At 37.4% G+C, this 16,600-nt stretch overlaps 1 protein-coding gene across 2 annotated transcripts; it reads right to left on the reverse strand.

The window, feature by feature from the left end:
- Positions 1-1,271: 1,271 nt before the first annotated feature.
- Positions 1,272-10,906, reverse strand: dguok (deoxyguanosine kinase). Of its 2 annotated transcripts, XM_028457204.1 has the most exons (7): positions 10,514-10,906; positions 8,790-8,899; positions 8,256-8,455; positions 5,802-5,949; positions 5,589-5,704; positions 1,707-1,806; positions 1,272-1,629 (listed from the first exon to the last, which is right to left on the reverse strand). In XM_028457204.1, the coding sequence occupies exons 1-7, from the start codon at positions 10,674-10,676 to the stop codon at positions 1,603-1,605; spliced, it is 864 nt and encodes a 287-aa protein (XP_028313005.1). In that variant the 5' UTR covers positions 10,677-10,906; the 3' UTR covers positions 1,272-1,602. The 2 variants fall into 2 exon arrangements, with proteins under 2 accessions (XP_028313005.1, XP_028313006.1); XM_028457205.1 differs by lacking the exon at positions 10,514-10,906 and having other exon boundaries at positions 8,760-8,853.
- Positions 10,907-16,600: the final 5,694 nt, after the last annotated feature.

Below are 16,600 nucleotides of genomic sequence, written 5' to 3' on the forward strand. Positions count from 1 at the left end.
TGGGATAAATTTTGAATTTCTAAACTTTTAGTCTCTTACTGTATTCTTTGCCCGTTTTAAGTTTGTGCATTGTATTTACAGTAGTTTTTTATATTTATTAATGGCCATAACTCAATTTTGATAAATTTTGAAACTTTTTGCTGCATTTTTAGCCCGTGCATTATATTTACAGTAGTTTTTAGGGTCTAATGATAGTGTTAACGCCATTTGAATTTTTTTTATTTTATTTCTTTCTACAGCCTTATTTTCAAAGTTGAGTAATTTTTTTTTTTTTCATTTTTCGTACCTTTCTGCATTCTTAGTATGTGCATTATGTTTCAAGTAGTTTTTAGGGTTTAACATTCATCTTAATTAATTTTTTTATTTTATGCTTTACTACAGCCTTATTTCCAAAGTTGGGTTAAATTTCGATTTCTGCGGTTTTTTGTGCTGTACTGCATTCTTAGCCCATTTTAAGTAATTCTTTTTAATTTTATGCCTTACCTCTAAACTGTTGGTGTTTTTGTCATTTTTAATGTTTTACTGGATATTCAACCTAGTTTTAGAGTCCTTATCATATTTAATTAGTTTTTGGAGTTCTATGATAGCCTTACCTCAGAAATGAAATTTCAATTTTTTTTCCATTTGTATGCCATACTATATATAGCCTTACCTCCCGAAATGTAGGTGTTTTTCCACATTTTTCATGTTTTACTGGATATTCTCCATAACTTAAGTGTCATCATATTTGAAGTAGGTTTTGTGCCTTATCTCAGAGGCAAAATAAATTCAATGTTTATATTTTTATGCGTTACCTCTGAAATTTGGGTGTTTTCCAAATGTTTCTAGAATACAAAGTCAATTATCTGATCTCAATTACAACATAATTATGATTACAGATTTTTTTTATTTTCAAATACAATTAAATCAATCATTAAATTATATTATTTTAGGCACTTTTTTACTGTAATAACCATTGTGACAAAACTGATAAGAACTATTATTTATTAACAAGTCACAGCTGCTTTTTCTGCTATCCAGCATAAAGTTGCTTAATAATTCAATCTATATTACGTCCCATACACCACTGTAATAATATATATTTATTATTTTAACAGCTTCTTGAAAATTCAATTAAAAAAAATAATAAATAAAAGAAATTACTTTTAAACCTTATAAAATGTATATCATAGAATTAAAAGGAAACAAATAAATTAAATATTATTTTACTAAAATCCTGAAGCTAGAAAGCTCAGCCGTAAACCTTTCAAAAAATTACAAAACCATTAATCTAAACAGCTTCTTGTTTTTATTTGTTTGATAAGAAAACATAAACAATGCACAAATATCTGTTACAAACCTTCATGTACTAACTCCTGTGTTGCAGTCAAAATACGAGTGTCTATGGAACAAAGCAGCAGGTCGTGGTACAAATAACCTTAAAATACTGAATGTGTAACTACAATATACTAACAATGATTCAATTAAAAATATTTAATTAACACTTCATAAACAAACTTCGTATCATGAGTTTCGCGTCACTAACAGACGTCTGCTGAGGTCAGGACATCATCTGTTCAATGGATTTCACTGAATGAGGTTCATCTGCTGATCGTCATCATCTCACAAAGTGCTGAAGAAGTTCTTCACCTGCATGTGAGACAAAGTGTTGACACGTGAGCCCCCGTGTGGTGGAGTCTGGTACAGCAGCAGAGGATGAGTTTTACCTTAGTGATAAAATCCTCCTGCACTGATGAATCCTGCTGAAACTCCACACTGGCATCAAGCTGTAGGACCGGGATCTGCTTCAACTTCTCAAAATGAATTCTGAAAAAAAGACAGATGTGGAGTTTATGAGGCATCTTAGTTTGTATTAAAAAGACAAACAATTGCTTTTTAACAGCAAAAACAAACACTTAGTATTCAATACTAGGGGTGTAATGATTAATCGTAAGCCAGTTAAAAATCGATTCACAGGTATCAAGTAGGGATGTAACGATTCACTCAACTCCCGATACGATTCGATTCACGATACTGGGTTCACAATACGATTCTCTCACGATTTATTTTACAAAATGGGACTGAAGACAAATGATGACTGAAAAATATTCCTTTATTTTTTTGGGGAAAAAAAACTAGAAAATACGGTACTATTTTCCTTTTATTTTTCATTGTCAAAAGAATTCCTTGATAAACTATTCAAAACAATGCAATTTCACCAAAAATAAATCTTGAATGAAATAAATAAAGGAATAATACGAAGGAAGAAGCCTATTAATTTAAATTCTGGATCTATAATAAACAATGCAAAACTGCATAATAGTTCTTTTTCTTTTTAAAAGTGCAACTGAAAATTTATTTTGTGCCTTAACAATTGAACTTTAAAAAAAAAAAAAAACCAGTCATTGCACTGATATACGTCATATTTGTTTGGACCAGCAGAGGGCGCTGGTAACCCAGTGGTCGGTTGGCATGCAGATATCTTGCAGTGAAAATTGAAAATTGAATCGCAGTACTTTTTTAAACAGCAGAGGGCTCTATATATTTATCCCTTCTCTTGTCCAGCAGTGAACACAGCAGGCGGAATCTGCTACTGCTCTCTTTCTGGCCGCCTTATACTGTTAAACATGTTCAGAAATTATTCCTTACCCCTTTAGCACCGAAAGAATATCTGTAAAAGTCACTTGTTTTCTATTAGCTCTGTCTGCCAGCATAGCATCTCTTCTTCACTGCAAGAATTTCTGCATGCCAACCTAGTTTATCAAGGGATTCTTTTGACAATGAAAAATAAAAGGAAAATAATACAATATTTTCTATTTTTTTCCCCAAAAAATATAAAGGAATATTTTTCAATCATCATTTGGCTACAGTCCCATTTTGTAAAATAAATCGTGAGAGAATAGTATCGTGAACCCAGTATCGTGAATCGAATCGTATCGGGAGTTGAGTGAATCGTTACATCCCTATTCAATACTATTTACTTTTACTTCTTACTTTTTAAACAAATATCAGAACTTTCTACTCGCTACATTTAAAAAATGAACTCATTACTTTTAAGACCTTCAAAGACGACGTCACAACATAAAGAGACGCAAACCAACAACCACGAAGCTATTAGCTAGTGCTAGTCAACGTGCTAAATTTTAAGAGAAGCTAGTGCTTGTCAACGGCTAACATGGAGGAGAAGCTAGTGCTAGTCAGCGTGCTACATGGAGGAGAAGTTAGTTCTAGTCAACGTGCTACATAGAGGAGAAGCTAGTTCTAGTCAGCTAACACGGAGAAGCTAGTTCTAGTCAGCTAACATGGAGGAGAAGCTAGCGCTAGTCAACGTGCTAACATGGAGGAGAAGCTAGCGCTAGTCAACGTGCGAACAAGGAGGAGAAGCGAGTGCTAGTCAACGTGCTAAGATGGAGGTGAAGCTAGTGCTAGTCAACATGCTAACATGGAGGAAAAGCTAGTGCTAGTCAATGTGCTAACATGGAGGTGAAGCTAGTAACATGCTAACATGGAAGTGAAGCTAGTGCTCGTCAACATGCTAACATGGAGGTGAAGCTAGTGCTCGTCAACGTGCTAACATGGAGGTGAAGCTAGTGCTAGTCAATATACTAACATGGAGGAGAAGCTAGTTATAGTCAGCTAACATGGAGGAGGATCTAGTGCTATTCAACGTGCTAACATGGAGAAGCTAGTTCTAGTCAGCAAACATGAAGGTGAAGCATGTGCTAGTCAACATGCTAACATGGAGGAGAAGCTAGTTCTAGTCAACGTGCTACATAGAGGAGAAGCTAGTTTTAGTCAGCTAACACGGAGAAGCTAGTGCTAGTCAATGTGCTAACATAGAGGAGAAGCTAGTTCTAGTCAGCTAACATGGAGGAGAAGCTAGCGCTAATCAACGTGCTAACATGGAGGAGAAGCTAGCGCTAGTCAACGTGCTAACAAGGAGGAGAAGCGAGTGCTAGTCAACGTGCTAAGATGGAGGTGAAGCTAGTGCTAGTCAACATGCTAACATGGAGGAAAAGCTAGTGCTAGTCAATGTGCTAACATGGAGGTGAAGCTAGTAACATGCTAACATGGAAGTGAAGCTAGTGCTCGTCAACATGCTAACATGGAGGTGAAGCTAGTGCTCGTCAACGTGCTAACATGGAGGTGAAGCTAGTGCTAGTCAATATACTAACATGGAGGAGAAGCTAGTTATAGTCAGCTAACATGGAGGAGGATCTAGTGCTATTCAACGTGCTAACATGGAGAAGCTAGTTCTAGTCAGCAAACATGAAGGTGAAGCATGTGCTAGTCAACATGCTAACATGGAGGAGAAGCTAGTTCTAGTCAACGTGCTACATAGAGGAGAAGCTAGTGCTAGTCAATGTGCTAACATAGAGGAGAAGCTAGTTCTAGTCAGCTAACATGGAGGAGAAGCTAGCGCTAATCAACGTGCTAACATGGAGGAGAAGCTAGCGCTAGTCAACGTGCTAACAAGGAGGAGAAGCGAGTGCTAGTCAACGTGCTAAGATGGAGGTGAAGCTAGTGCTAGTCAACATGCTAACATGAAGGAAAAGCTAGTGCTAGTCAATGTGCTAACATGGAGGTGAAGCTAGTAACATGCTAACATGGAAGTGAAGCTAGTGCTCGTCAACATGCTAACATGGAGGTGAAGCTAGTGCTCGTCAACGTGCTAACATGGAGGTGAAGCTAGTGCTAGTCAATATACTGACATGGAGGAGAAGCTAGTGCTACAGTAAACCCTAAAAAAAAATAAAAGATGGAATTTGCTGGTTTAAAAACCTGTCCTATTATTGAAGGGACATTTGTTTTACTTTTAACGTAAATACATTTAGTAGAATGTACTTTTTTACTTTCACTCAAGTAAACTTAAATACTTTTACTTTTACCAGTCATTTTTAAATTAAGTATCCATACTTTTACTTGAGTACTGAAGACTATTATTTTTGCCACCTCTACTACACAGTGACTTAGATCAGAAGTTTCTAGACTGTGGGAGAAAAACTAAATGAGAAAAAGGAAATTCCAGCTCACTTTAGAAGAAAAAGCATGGGTGGGATTGAACCAATGACCTTTCATCTGAGAAGCATCACTGCTAAACTCTGTCTGTATGGAATTAAGAAATAACACTTTATAGATCTTGGTCAACTACAAACACTAATATTGATGGAAGCATTTAAACTTTACTCTGACAATGTTTTTTGTTCCTATTTGAACTTTGATTTCACTCTTGAGATGTGCAAATTACCTACAGACGTGCAACCACATCCTGCAGAATCTGCTCTACCATCGTCATTTGTGACCAATCAGAAGATCATCAAGTCATGTGGACTATGTAAATGCTGTCCAACTAAATTCCATCCTTACTATGTTTTTTTTTGTTTATAAAGTGTAAACAAACACAAATGTTTTAAACTAAATTGATTTACATCGTTTCTAATTTATTCTCAAAGGAAATTAAAATAGCTTTAAAACCACAAACTTTGTAAACATTGAATTGTTAAGTAAAATCAGCTGATCTTAGTGCTCTTTTTTTCTTTTAAAGTAAATGTTGAACTGGTGATGATAAGTCTAACCAGGAGTTAATAATTAACATGTTTTTGTCTCACTCAGTGCTCTTGTCCAGCAGCCAGCGTTCGTGCTGACTATGCAGTTTATCCAGATACTCCAGCTTCACCTCCTTCTCCTCAGATCTTCCTCGAAGCCCCAAACGCTCCAAACATTTCTGATAAACACACACACATATATATATATATATATCTGTTTACGGGTTGTGTTGTTATTATTTTCTGGCTGGTTTTTAAAGGTTGTTAAACACATACCTCTGGTGGTGCTCTGAGGTAAATGACGCCCTCTAGCTCCACCTGGTGTCCAAACTCCTCCACCAGGAAAGAGTGCCAGTCCTGATAAACGGCCCATTCTGTGGCATTGATACAACCCAGCTCAAACATGTTGAGAGCAAAGATGTACCTACAACACACACATGATTTAAATTTAATCTTAAACACAACGTTGAAATATCAACTTAATATTCAAAATAAGACACTATTTATTGGGAACACAACTTAGAGTGCTTATATTATGAACAACTAAGAACAAAAATACAATATGGGTGGAAATGGAGCAACGGGCATGCCCAAAGATGGAGTTGGGATCGCTCACCTTCATTACGGGATCAGAAAAAAAAAGCTAAAGATTCAGAATGAATGGATTAAAGAAGCAATAAAAATATGGTCAATGATCCAAAAATAATTAGATATATCAAATTCAGTGAGCAAAGCGACTGAAATCACAAAAAAAAAAATCCAGGTAGGATACACAAGGGATTTGAAAAATGCACAGGTAATTGCAAAGGAATCCTCCACTGTTTTTACAAATGTGGCCTAAAACCTTTGAAATGTCCTTATTAGTAGATATATGCCAAACAAAACCCATTATTTTGCACCATAACCGTTTTAATAACTTTTAAAAAAATGGGACTACACTAGTGTTTGAGAGCCAGTGCGCCGCCATGTTGAAATGACGTCATTGATGATGCCAATTGCCTCTTTTAGCCCATTGAGTTCTATAGGAGGTGAAGCATTGCTCTAAAAATCAGTAAAAGTTAAAAAAGTCGATGTAAACATCTTGTTTACCGAAATTTGATAAACAAAATCCACGACCTGAAAAAATCTGTGACCGCAGGGGGCGACAGTTCCAACTGCTGCTCATTAATGCCGACCCAAGTTGAGCTGAATCTGTCTGCTGCAAAGAACCGGCATTCTTGTCAGAAATGCTAGAAGGTGTGGTTTAATTATCCAGATTTTTTGCTCTTCTTCATGCCATCTATGAAACAGCAGAGTTGGAACTGTCGCCCCCTGCAGTCACATTTTTTCGAATCACAGATTTTGTTTATCAAATTATGGTAAACAAAAGAGGTTTACATCGACTTTTTTTTAAAAAACTTTTACTGATTTTTAGAGCAACCCAAAGCAGCACAAGTTGTCATTTTGACTGAAAAAGCTGCTAAATGATCATGAATGCTTTACTGTGACAGAACTTAATGGGCTCAAAAAAGGTAAAGTAGTCCCATTTTTAAAAGTTAATCAAATTAATATGGTGCAAAAAAATGTGTTTTGTTAGGCATTTCGGTTTTCTAATGACATTTCAAAGGTTTTAGCCCACATTTGTAAAAACAGTGGAGGATTCCTTTAAGGGACACATTTTTAAATTATTTGAACAACTTAAACAGGAATTCAATTTACCGAACAGCGACTTCTACAAATATTTACAATTGAAACGTTATCTCCAAAAACAAAAGAAGTGAGAAAATATGTAAAGAACCAACATGGTAGAGGAATTATTCATGTCATATACCAAGGACACCTGCAAAAAGGGGCTGATTTCAAAGATTTATAAAGCACTACAAAAATAACTGGAATATTTGCATTTCCTGAAAAAAATGCAAGTGAGGTTGCAGGTGCTGGCCCATGTCACACTGCATTAGCTTAGCATTAACTTAACAATAATGAGCATTAGCAGTAACCATTCATTAGTATTGCATTAGCATAGCACAAACTCGCTTTAGCATTAACCTAATGTTAGTGATAGCTTAACATTAACCTAATCCAAACATTAGCCTGGCAAAAACATTAACCTAGCATTAACACAAACCTAGCATTTACATTAGCCTAGCAATAACATTAACCTAACATCAGCCTAACATTAATCGAGCATTAGCATTAACCTAGCAATAGCATTAACGTTAACCTAGCATTAGCATTAACATAGCATTAACAATAACCTATCATTAACACTAACCTAGCATTTGCATTAGCCTAGCAATAACATTAACCTCACATTAGCCAAGCATTAACAGTAACCAAGCAATAGCATTAACCCAACATTAACATTAGCCTAGCATTAACCTTAATCTAGCATTAGCATTAACCTAGCATTGACATTCACCTAGAAATAACCTGGCATCAGCATTCGACTACCAATAGCATTAACCTAGCATTAGCATTAACCAAGCCAATTCTTAAGGATGCTTATTTTTTTAATTCCAGCAAGTTAATTTTGTCTTCTTTTTTAATAATATATTATGGTTTATTTTATTCAAACTGCCAGTCTTCCTCGGAGGCATCTGCTAATCAATTTGACGTGTCCTTATGAGTTCTTTCTAAGTAAGTTTCCTGAAAAGAAGTTGCCTGAATAAAAGAAACTGTTACATATTATATGTTTATTTTTTTTCCCAAAGATATGCATGTTCCTGTGCATAGGCTCCGCCCCCTCACCTGTCGCTGTAGATGGAGCGTTCGTACACCTGTACAGGTGTTCCCTTAGAGCACAGCAGGCGAGCTGGAGGAAGCTGCAGCTGGGTTTTCAGGCGACTCATGCAGGAGTATGTTTGAAACGTGTAGGACCAGCGCTGAGGCTCCTGGTACATCATCTGTAGCAGATTACTGACTGTGGACTGGGACGAAGTATCTGCTCCCTGTAGAGGACACAAACTCACTGTTCACCATTTACATTTAGTTCTTCATCAATATATTACATTTCACACTGTACTTTTCCATGTAAGAGCGCATGAATCAGTTTTTATAGTAGAAATTGTTGGTTTGTTATTTACAGTTATTAATTCATTTTACTGATGCTTTTAAATGATGTGCTTATAAAATTTAAGCTGTTGAATGTTTTCTGTTGCACTTTTTGATCATGTAAAGCACATTGAGTTGCCTTGTGTATGAAATGCGCTTTACAAATAAATTTGCCTTGCCTTCTGCAGTCATTTTGATCACCTTGTGTAAGCCTTAGTCTGTGCTGCCCACCTTGGAGCTCCCACTCTGGATGTTCTGCCATTTGCTGACAGGCTCCGCCATCACTTCCCAGTCCACACACGCAGACCTCAGCAGCTTAGCAAAGGTCGACTTCCCGACCGCTGAGGACAAAAAGCGCACAAGACATCAGAGTACATCAGGAGCAGATATACAGTTAAAAATGTGGCAAAACCTCAAAACATGTTTTATTCACAAACAAACTCAGTGTTAGCACATATAAAACTTCATTCACAAATGCATTTTACTTTAATTGGTACATATCTTATTTGCAAACATATACAGCATGTTTTACACATATTGATACGTTCATCAAAGTTTGTATCAAGAGTCCCAGGGTCGTAACTTTAAGGTGTCTGTAAAGCTCCGTCCGTTTCTCATGTAGCGCTGCAGCACTCAGTGAAAATAGCTGCAGCTTTAAAGGTGCAGTCCGCACCTCTCAGATACCTCTCTCCCACTCCCTCCCCGCTGCTCTCTTGCCCTGCCCCCAAACTTTCCAAAGTCTCTCCCTCAGAGGAGCTAACAAGCTAACTTTAGCCAGACAGCAACATCACAGTAATATAGCATGCTCTGTTAAACGCATATTACTGCAGTGCTTCTCTCTCTCTATGTGCACACACCTCAGCAGCAGCAGCAGCAGCAACAGTGTCACTTACAGCACCACACGGAGTCTGCTGCGCACACATGAACACATGCACAACAGACTTTTTGTGTAACAATTACAAATCAAACATCATGTAAATCAAGCAGCAGTAATTACCTTTCAAGCAGAAAACTCACTAATTTCATGTTCTACTCGTCCAGACCATACACTGTAAAAAAAAAAGATGGCGCTTTAGCTCCGGAAAAGGGGCGGAGACTGTGAGCAACTGCTGTCAGACAGCCGTTCAAACACAATCCTGGCTCTGATTGGTTCTTTTTGCTCAGTCGCGGTGCATTCTGGCAATCTGCCAAAGGCTACAGGAGCAGCAGGGGGGACTCAATGGCTCTTCGTGGGTTTTTTTTTTTTCACACAAACTACTAGTTTTATGTAAAGATGTCCTTACATAGTGACAGCTTTAGCAAATATCACAAAAAGTCACTTTTATAAGAGTTGCAGACTGCACCTTTAATCAGTTTCACCTGCTCAGAGTGTTTAAACAACATCTGATCAGAGCTACAGAAGATCTGTGGATAAACTTGTTCTGTTGTTGTATACGAGACCATCGATGCCACGGATTGTAGAGTCTGAAACATCGTAGATTATTGATATTTTCTGATACTGTCAATTAATCTGGCCCCTATTGGTGGATGAACCGATGCATCCTTGCGTCCATTTGTTTTTGTTTAATCATTACGGTCAGGAATGATGACATCAGGTTAATTCAATTTAGGTTAATTTAAATGATGTTGATCAAAACTTAATAAACCGGATCAGATTCAGTATAACCATTGATCCCCTAGGGGACATTTGGTGCCATCAATGCTGCTCTCATAGATCTTATGACATAAATCAGGGGCTCTCATCTGGTCTCACCCTGGGACCCACATTTTTTTTTTTTTAAAGAATTCAACCAATTAAATTTCGTTTTTCAAAAATAGCTGTTGAAAACATACATATATATATATTTGTTTTTTCCCCTTGAAACATGCATTTTACAGCACGCTTGTCAAAAGAAAAGGTTCTTTTGAAATAAAAGACAAGTCCAAGATGAGAGACAAGTATTCGTTAATTTTACCGATGTTCCCCTCGATGGAAACCCTCTTGACCCGAGCGGTAACCTTCACGTCTCTCTGGTGAAGCCCGTGGACTGATCGGCTACCATGGGTCCATGGAAGCATCCTGCACGCTGGGAGGCCGCCGTGCTTAAGCTTCTCAAAGATGCGCCGTGGCACAGACATGACCACAGACGGACAAAAGCCGGACCACACACCGACAGAGGCCGTCTGTCAGTCCGCAGCTCCTCTGAACGCAGAGCGTCCTCTCACGGTCTCCATTCTCCCTCACCGTAACGTGTCGTCACTTTAAAGTCATCCTGACTTTACTTTGTGTCTCAACCATAGACTGTAAATGTCTCGACAACGTGCTCAGGGTGACGGCTGTTGATGTCAAGTTTAAAACAATAAACACTTCCGGTAGTCTTTGCATCACTTCCGACATTATTGGTGATTAACTTCAGATGAAATATTGCCATCTAGCGGACTGGAATGTAAAACTGACTGCCACGAACAGGAAGAGAATGTAAAATAAAGTGTTATTTTTCTTACCCTGTCATGATTTCTTCCATCAAAATTTTAATATTGATTTGAGTAACTATTCTTAGTCACAGGTCTATTATATTTTTTTTATGACAAATACGTCTTCAATTATCCATGTTCAATTACAACTATGTTGAGCGACATTTTCCCCCATTACAAAAGTTCACTTACAATTAATCAGAATTACTGAGCCTTTATTTAATAACCCCATAAAACCTAACCTTCATCTTGTGCTAGCTTTCTGTTAACATCTCTTATGATAACAGGTCAGTTTTAACCCATGTCTTAAATTAGCTGTAAAATACATTAAAAAATACTATCTATCATTCACTTTGTTTCTTATCTCTTGATAACCTTGTTAGACTTCCTTATCCATAAAGCTATTGTTTTTTATGTTTTTGGTGTGGGTGTCTGGGCCTTTTTTTCTGTCAGTAGACACTTAGATTTTTTTTTTTTTAAAATGCTATATTGATCCTTAAGAAAAGCGACAAGTAAAGTTGATATGAAACATATTTTAATAATAGCTAACTACGTATGTGTAAGCTAAAGAACTATAACATGGTTCCCCAGTTTTGTGTTTCGTTCAATTATAAGTGACAGTTTTTATATAATTTCCATGCCACTTACAATTACAAAGTAAATTATTTGAACTCAATTACAATTCGATTACAATTACAACAACAAACATTTTTTCCGGTTACAATTTCATCATAATTGTAAATATTTATCAATTACGCAATTACAAATTATAGTTCTACCCAACCATGCCTTGGTATATTCATAGTGAGGGTGTTGAGCATTTATTTTCTTACATGAACACACAAAAATGTTTTACATTTCATTACAAAATTTGATTTTGTCTCAGAATTCTGGTTTTCATCTCAAGTTTTGTGAGATTTAATTTGATTTGAAAATAAAAGAAAGATTTTTTTTTCTATATAACCCAATTTTAATTTAGGCAAAATTTGTCATTCACAAATGAAGATATTTAAAAACAAAACCATGTTTTTAACAATTAATAAATTAGTTAAAAATATTTAAAAACAAACCCAACTGTTTAAATTTCCCAAATTATTGAAAATTTGTCTTTTGAGTGAAGTCAGAATTATTTTGATTTGAGTTTTGTTCCTGATTGTTAATGTGACCTATGTTTGTTGTTGTATATTTTTGTTAATGAGGTAGTCATTGTGTTGACAATATATATATATATTTGAAAGTATTGTTCTAATAATTAAATGCTGGGTTTTTTTCTTGACTGTTTTTACGAAGATATAGTTTAAGGTTAAGGTCAACACTACATGTAGTGCATTCTATTTACAACAGCTATTTTATTGTTGGGTTTTTCTCATTTATTATGTCCACATTTTACACTATCATCCAATGTTAGTATTTATTTTTGTTCTTATACTGCGCTGCAGCAAATGTGAATTTCCCCTCTGGGAATCAATAAAGCTGTATTATATTCTATTCTATTATTGTAATGAAATAAATACAATTATTGTATTGTATAATTGTGACCATCACCAGTCCTCCATAAGGAAGGGTAATAAAACCTTTATTATAGGGGGGATATAAAATGAGAGGACCTAGATGAGGAGGAAAGGAATGTGGGAAAAGGAATTAGGGTGGGAAAGTGGAATGTGTGGTTAAAAATCAACTATTTTGGTTGTGCTTAACACCCTTTTTTGGATCGTGACCCTATTTTGATAGTTTTCAATCATGTTTGAGCTCAGATATGTATTTATTTTTACTGCATTTTAGTTTAACTATATTCGCAAAGTGAAAGTATAGAAATACAGTTGTTTAAGATTGTGTTGTTTTAATAATATTAAATAATAATAATAATTACAAAAAACTAATTACATTTTTCAGAAATTTCATGCGACCCCACACAGGTTAAAAAAAATAGATTTAGTGGCTCCTGAATAGATTTATTTTTTTAGTTTTTATTATTTCCAGTCATCTCATGCCTGGGGGGGACAAAGACTGACACTTCATTTGTTATTTTTCCACTCTCTCCCTAAAGTCCCCCCGTAGTGCCTTTGCGTAACCCTTGGGGTACACGTACCCCCATTTGAGAAACCCTGCTGTAAAGTAACATTTAACCGGCCCCCGCACTGAAGACTTTCAAATCCTGCTTTAAATCCACTTTTAATCCTTGGCTTTTAATTCACCTGAGTTTTTTTTATTTATTTATTTTTTCTTGGGGGGGGGTTCTTAACCCTGTTTAGAATGATTTAATTTCATTATTTTATTGTTTGTTAACAAAGCAGCAGCAAATCATCATTTAGAATGTTGTGTTGATTGTAACCATGACAACAGAAATGAAAACAAACACAGGAGATGAAAGCAAAATGACTTGAAAGTGCCTAGATTCTTCTAGAGGAGCACACACAGCTCAAAGCTCACAGCTCTAAAAACTACACTCTTTTGTTGAGCATTCTCTTGCTTTTGTTTCTTGAAACGTTGACGATGGATGAAAAACCAGCGATGGACGTTACTTTTAGTGACTTTGGGGATTCTGAGCCCTTATTTAACAAATTCAAAGGGGCGTCATTCCACCTGCTAAAGCCACCTCGTAGGAAGAAGGTTAAGACGCAGAAGATGAAGGGAGGCCAACCATCATCTCCTGGAGACAAGGGTGATGATGAGCAGGTGAACCATCCACCAGCCACCGTACCAGTGAGTCCCTGTGAACCAGGCTGCACACTGGTACCTGACCAAGCACCACCAGGGTGTATCACATGTGCAAAGAGGAGAAAAAAGAAATTCTTTGCAACATACCTGTTTGAATTACAAGAGAAGGACCTGGCCCAACTCAAACTGGCTCTAGATGTTTCCACAAAGGAATTCCATGAGCAGAAAATTGAAAACGATGTTCTAAAGGCCGATCTCATGCAGGCGCAGGATAAATTCAAAAATCAAAGTGATCAACACGAGAAACTGTTGGAGGTGAACGCCAATATGTTAGAAGTGGTGAAGTTAAAGGAGCAGGCCTACTGCAGTCTGCAGGAGCAGGTGAACGAAAAGGTGACCCTGCTGGAGAACGCCCTGGTAGAAGCACAGAACCAACTGAAAGCCAAAGATGTGGAAATAGAAGAAGAGCGGTTCAGCCACGCTAAAAAGAAACCTCTATGGAAAAGAAGCCGCCAGTGGTTTACCAGGAAGACCAAACATTAGAACAATATATCTTTACCCCCCACCCCCCACCCCCCCATGATGATTTAAAACGTTCCTCTCTCCTCTCTTTCTATTCTTTTCTCGTTTGAATGCAGGAAGAAATTTTTATTAACAAAAAGATGAAAGAACAAATGAATAAACAAAATATTTATAAAAATAATTGTTGTTTTGAACTGAGTTATTAAGGTTGATCAGACCATGAAAATCATAGTATAATAACTTTTTTCCTCAAGAAGTCTGACTTTAAATTTATTTTTCTGACATTTTTCTCGGAAATCCAACTTTAAAGTGAGAAGTCTGACTTTAACATAAAAAAACTGATATTTTTTTGACTTTAAATTCGGAATTCAGATTTTCCACAGAATTCCAACGTAAGGGAATTGGTATTGCACTGCACACTTTTTTTAGTAATCTCTCAATGAACAATTTATGTCAAATTTGTGCTTAAATTCTGATAGCTCCATGAATTTTCATTCCTCTTTCATTCCATCATTGTGCTCTATTGTTGTTTTTTCACAGTATTCTGGGCAAAATGTTGTAATTGGACAAATGGGACAAGGGCGCAAATCATGGTGAGGGATGAAGGGGTCGTGTCCCCCCCCAAAACAATCCCCTTGTAAACACAAATTAAATAAATATTACAGTATAGTAACCTCATTTTACATTAAAATACAAGTCATGCTGCTTAAAAACACATTGTTTGACAATTTCAGCAATTGAAATATTACACACCCTAATTAAAATAAACAGTTTTTACATTATTTTGGAAATCTGATGCTTTTATACTGGCCATGTAGCTCATAGGGCTGTAGACTTGTAGCTACACAGTCACACCAAAACATTTTTCATTGAGTAAAGTTTTGTCTATTTCTTAGTTTTGTGGCATATTCAATTGTACTTTATAATTTGTGTAAAGGTTTGTGTATTCTGTAGCTTTAGTTTAACACATATTCTGATGACAAAAAGTTGTCACGTCCAGAAGGTTATGTTAAGTTATGTTTAGTTTTTTGTCTTTGTTTTGTCATCCACTTCCTGTTTTATTTTGATACTCATCTCTTCCCTCTCATTTCAGATCCTGACTTCCTCCCTTTGTGTGATTTCCCTCCAGTGTGATTGTTAACTCCGCCCCTGATTGGTTCCACCTGTGTTCCCCTACCTCATGTATAAATAGTCTGTGTCTCCCTTTGTCCTGTGCCAGTTCGTCTTGTTGTGTGCAGCCAGAGAACCAGCGTTACTCCATGTTTCATGTTCTTCATCGAGTCAGGTTTTGTATTCCTTTGATACTTTGCTTCATTTTGCCATAGTTGTGCCTAATATTATTTGATACTTTGTCCTTGCCTTTGTTACGGCTGTTTTTCCTCTGTGAGAGTGATTTTACGTTGTTACTTTGTTTATTAAAAGATTATTTGTTTGAACTTTGACTTCTGAGTTGTGCATTTGGGTTCTAGTCCATGCTCGAGCGTGACAGTACGAACTGGCCAGCATGAACCCAGCAGACTCAGATCAGTTAACGGCAGCCATTCGCTCCCAGAATGCTCGCCTGAACCAGCAGGAGGATCAGATGTCCTCTCTGCACAGTGGAGTGAAGGAGCTGGCGAACTGTCAGGAGGATTTTAAAGAAACCATAACCAGCCAAGTAAACCTCCTGGCTGCCCAGATACAGCAGGTACTCACTCACCTCACGAAGGATTCCCCCTCGCCCAACACAGCAGTGATCCACTCGCCGCCAGCCGCTGCAGCCTCTTCGGTGCCGGTTTTCCATGCCTCGGCCCCACGCCTCTCCCCACCTGAAAGGTTCTCCGGGGAGTCTGGAGAATGCAGAGCTTTTATTGTTGACTGTGAGATGCATTATGAACACTTCCCATCAGCCTTTCCCACAGAACGGTCCAAAGTGGTTTTTATGATTTCCCACCTCACAGGGAGGGCGTGGGCTACGGCTGAGTGGTCCCGGGATTCACCGATCTGTGGGTTCCTTGAGGACTTCAAACAGGCCCTAAGGAGGACTTTTGATCCCCTCTCGTCTGAGCGAGAGAAGGCTCGTGAATTGGTCAATATCCAGCAAGGTATGGACTCCGTCTGTGATTATGCTATCCGCTTTCGCACCCTAGCCACGGACAGTGGATGGAACGCCACTGCTCTTTATGATGTCTTCCTTAAGGGACTCTCTGACCAGATTCAAGATTTGTTAGTACCCCTTGATTTGCCAAAAGACCTGAACTCCTTGATAACTTTAGCTGTAAGAACTGACAATCGCTTACAGGAGCGTCGGAGAAGCCGAAATCCAACCCCAAGACCGGTAGTTCTCCATCAGGACCACGCCAGGACTATCCCCAGCTGTCAGAATTCCACCTGCATCCCATCACTGGTTCCATGTAGGCAGGTATCCT

This window comes from Gouania willdenowi, chromosome 9, assembly GCF_900634775.1.
Source record: "Gouania willdenowi chromosome 9, fGouWil2.1, whole genome shotgun sequence".
NCBI classification, from domain to species: Eukaryota; Metazoa; Chordata; class Actinopteri; order Blenniiformes; family Gobiesocidae; genus Gouania; species Gouania willdenowi.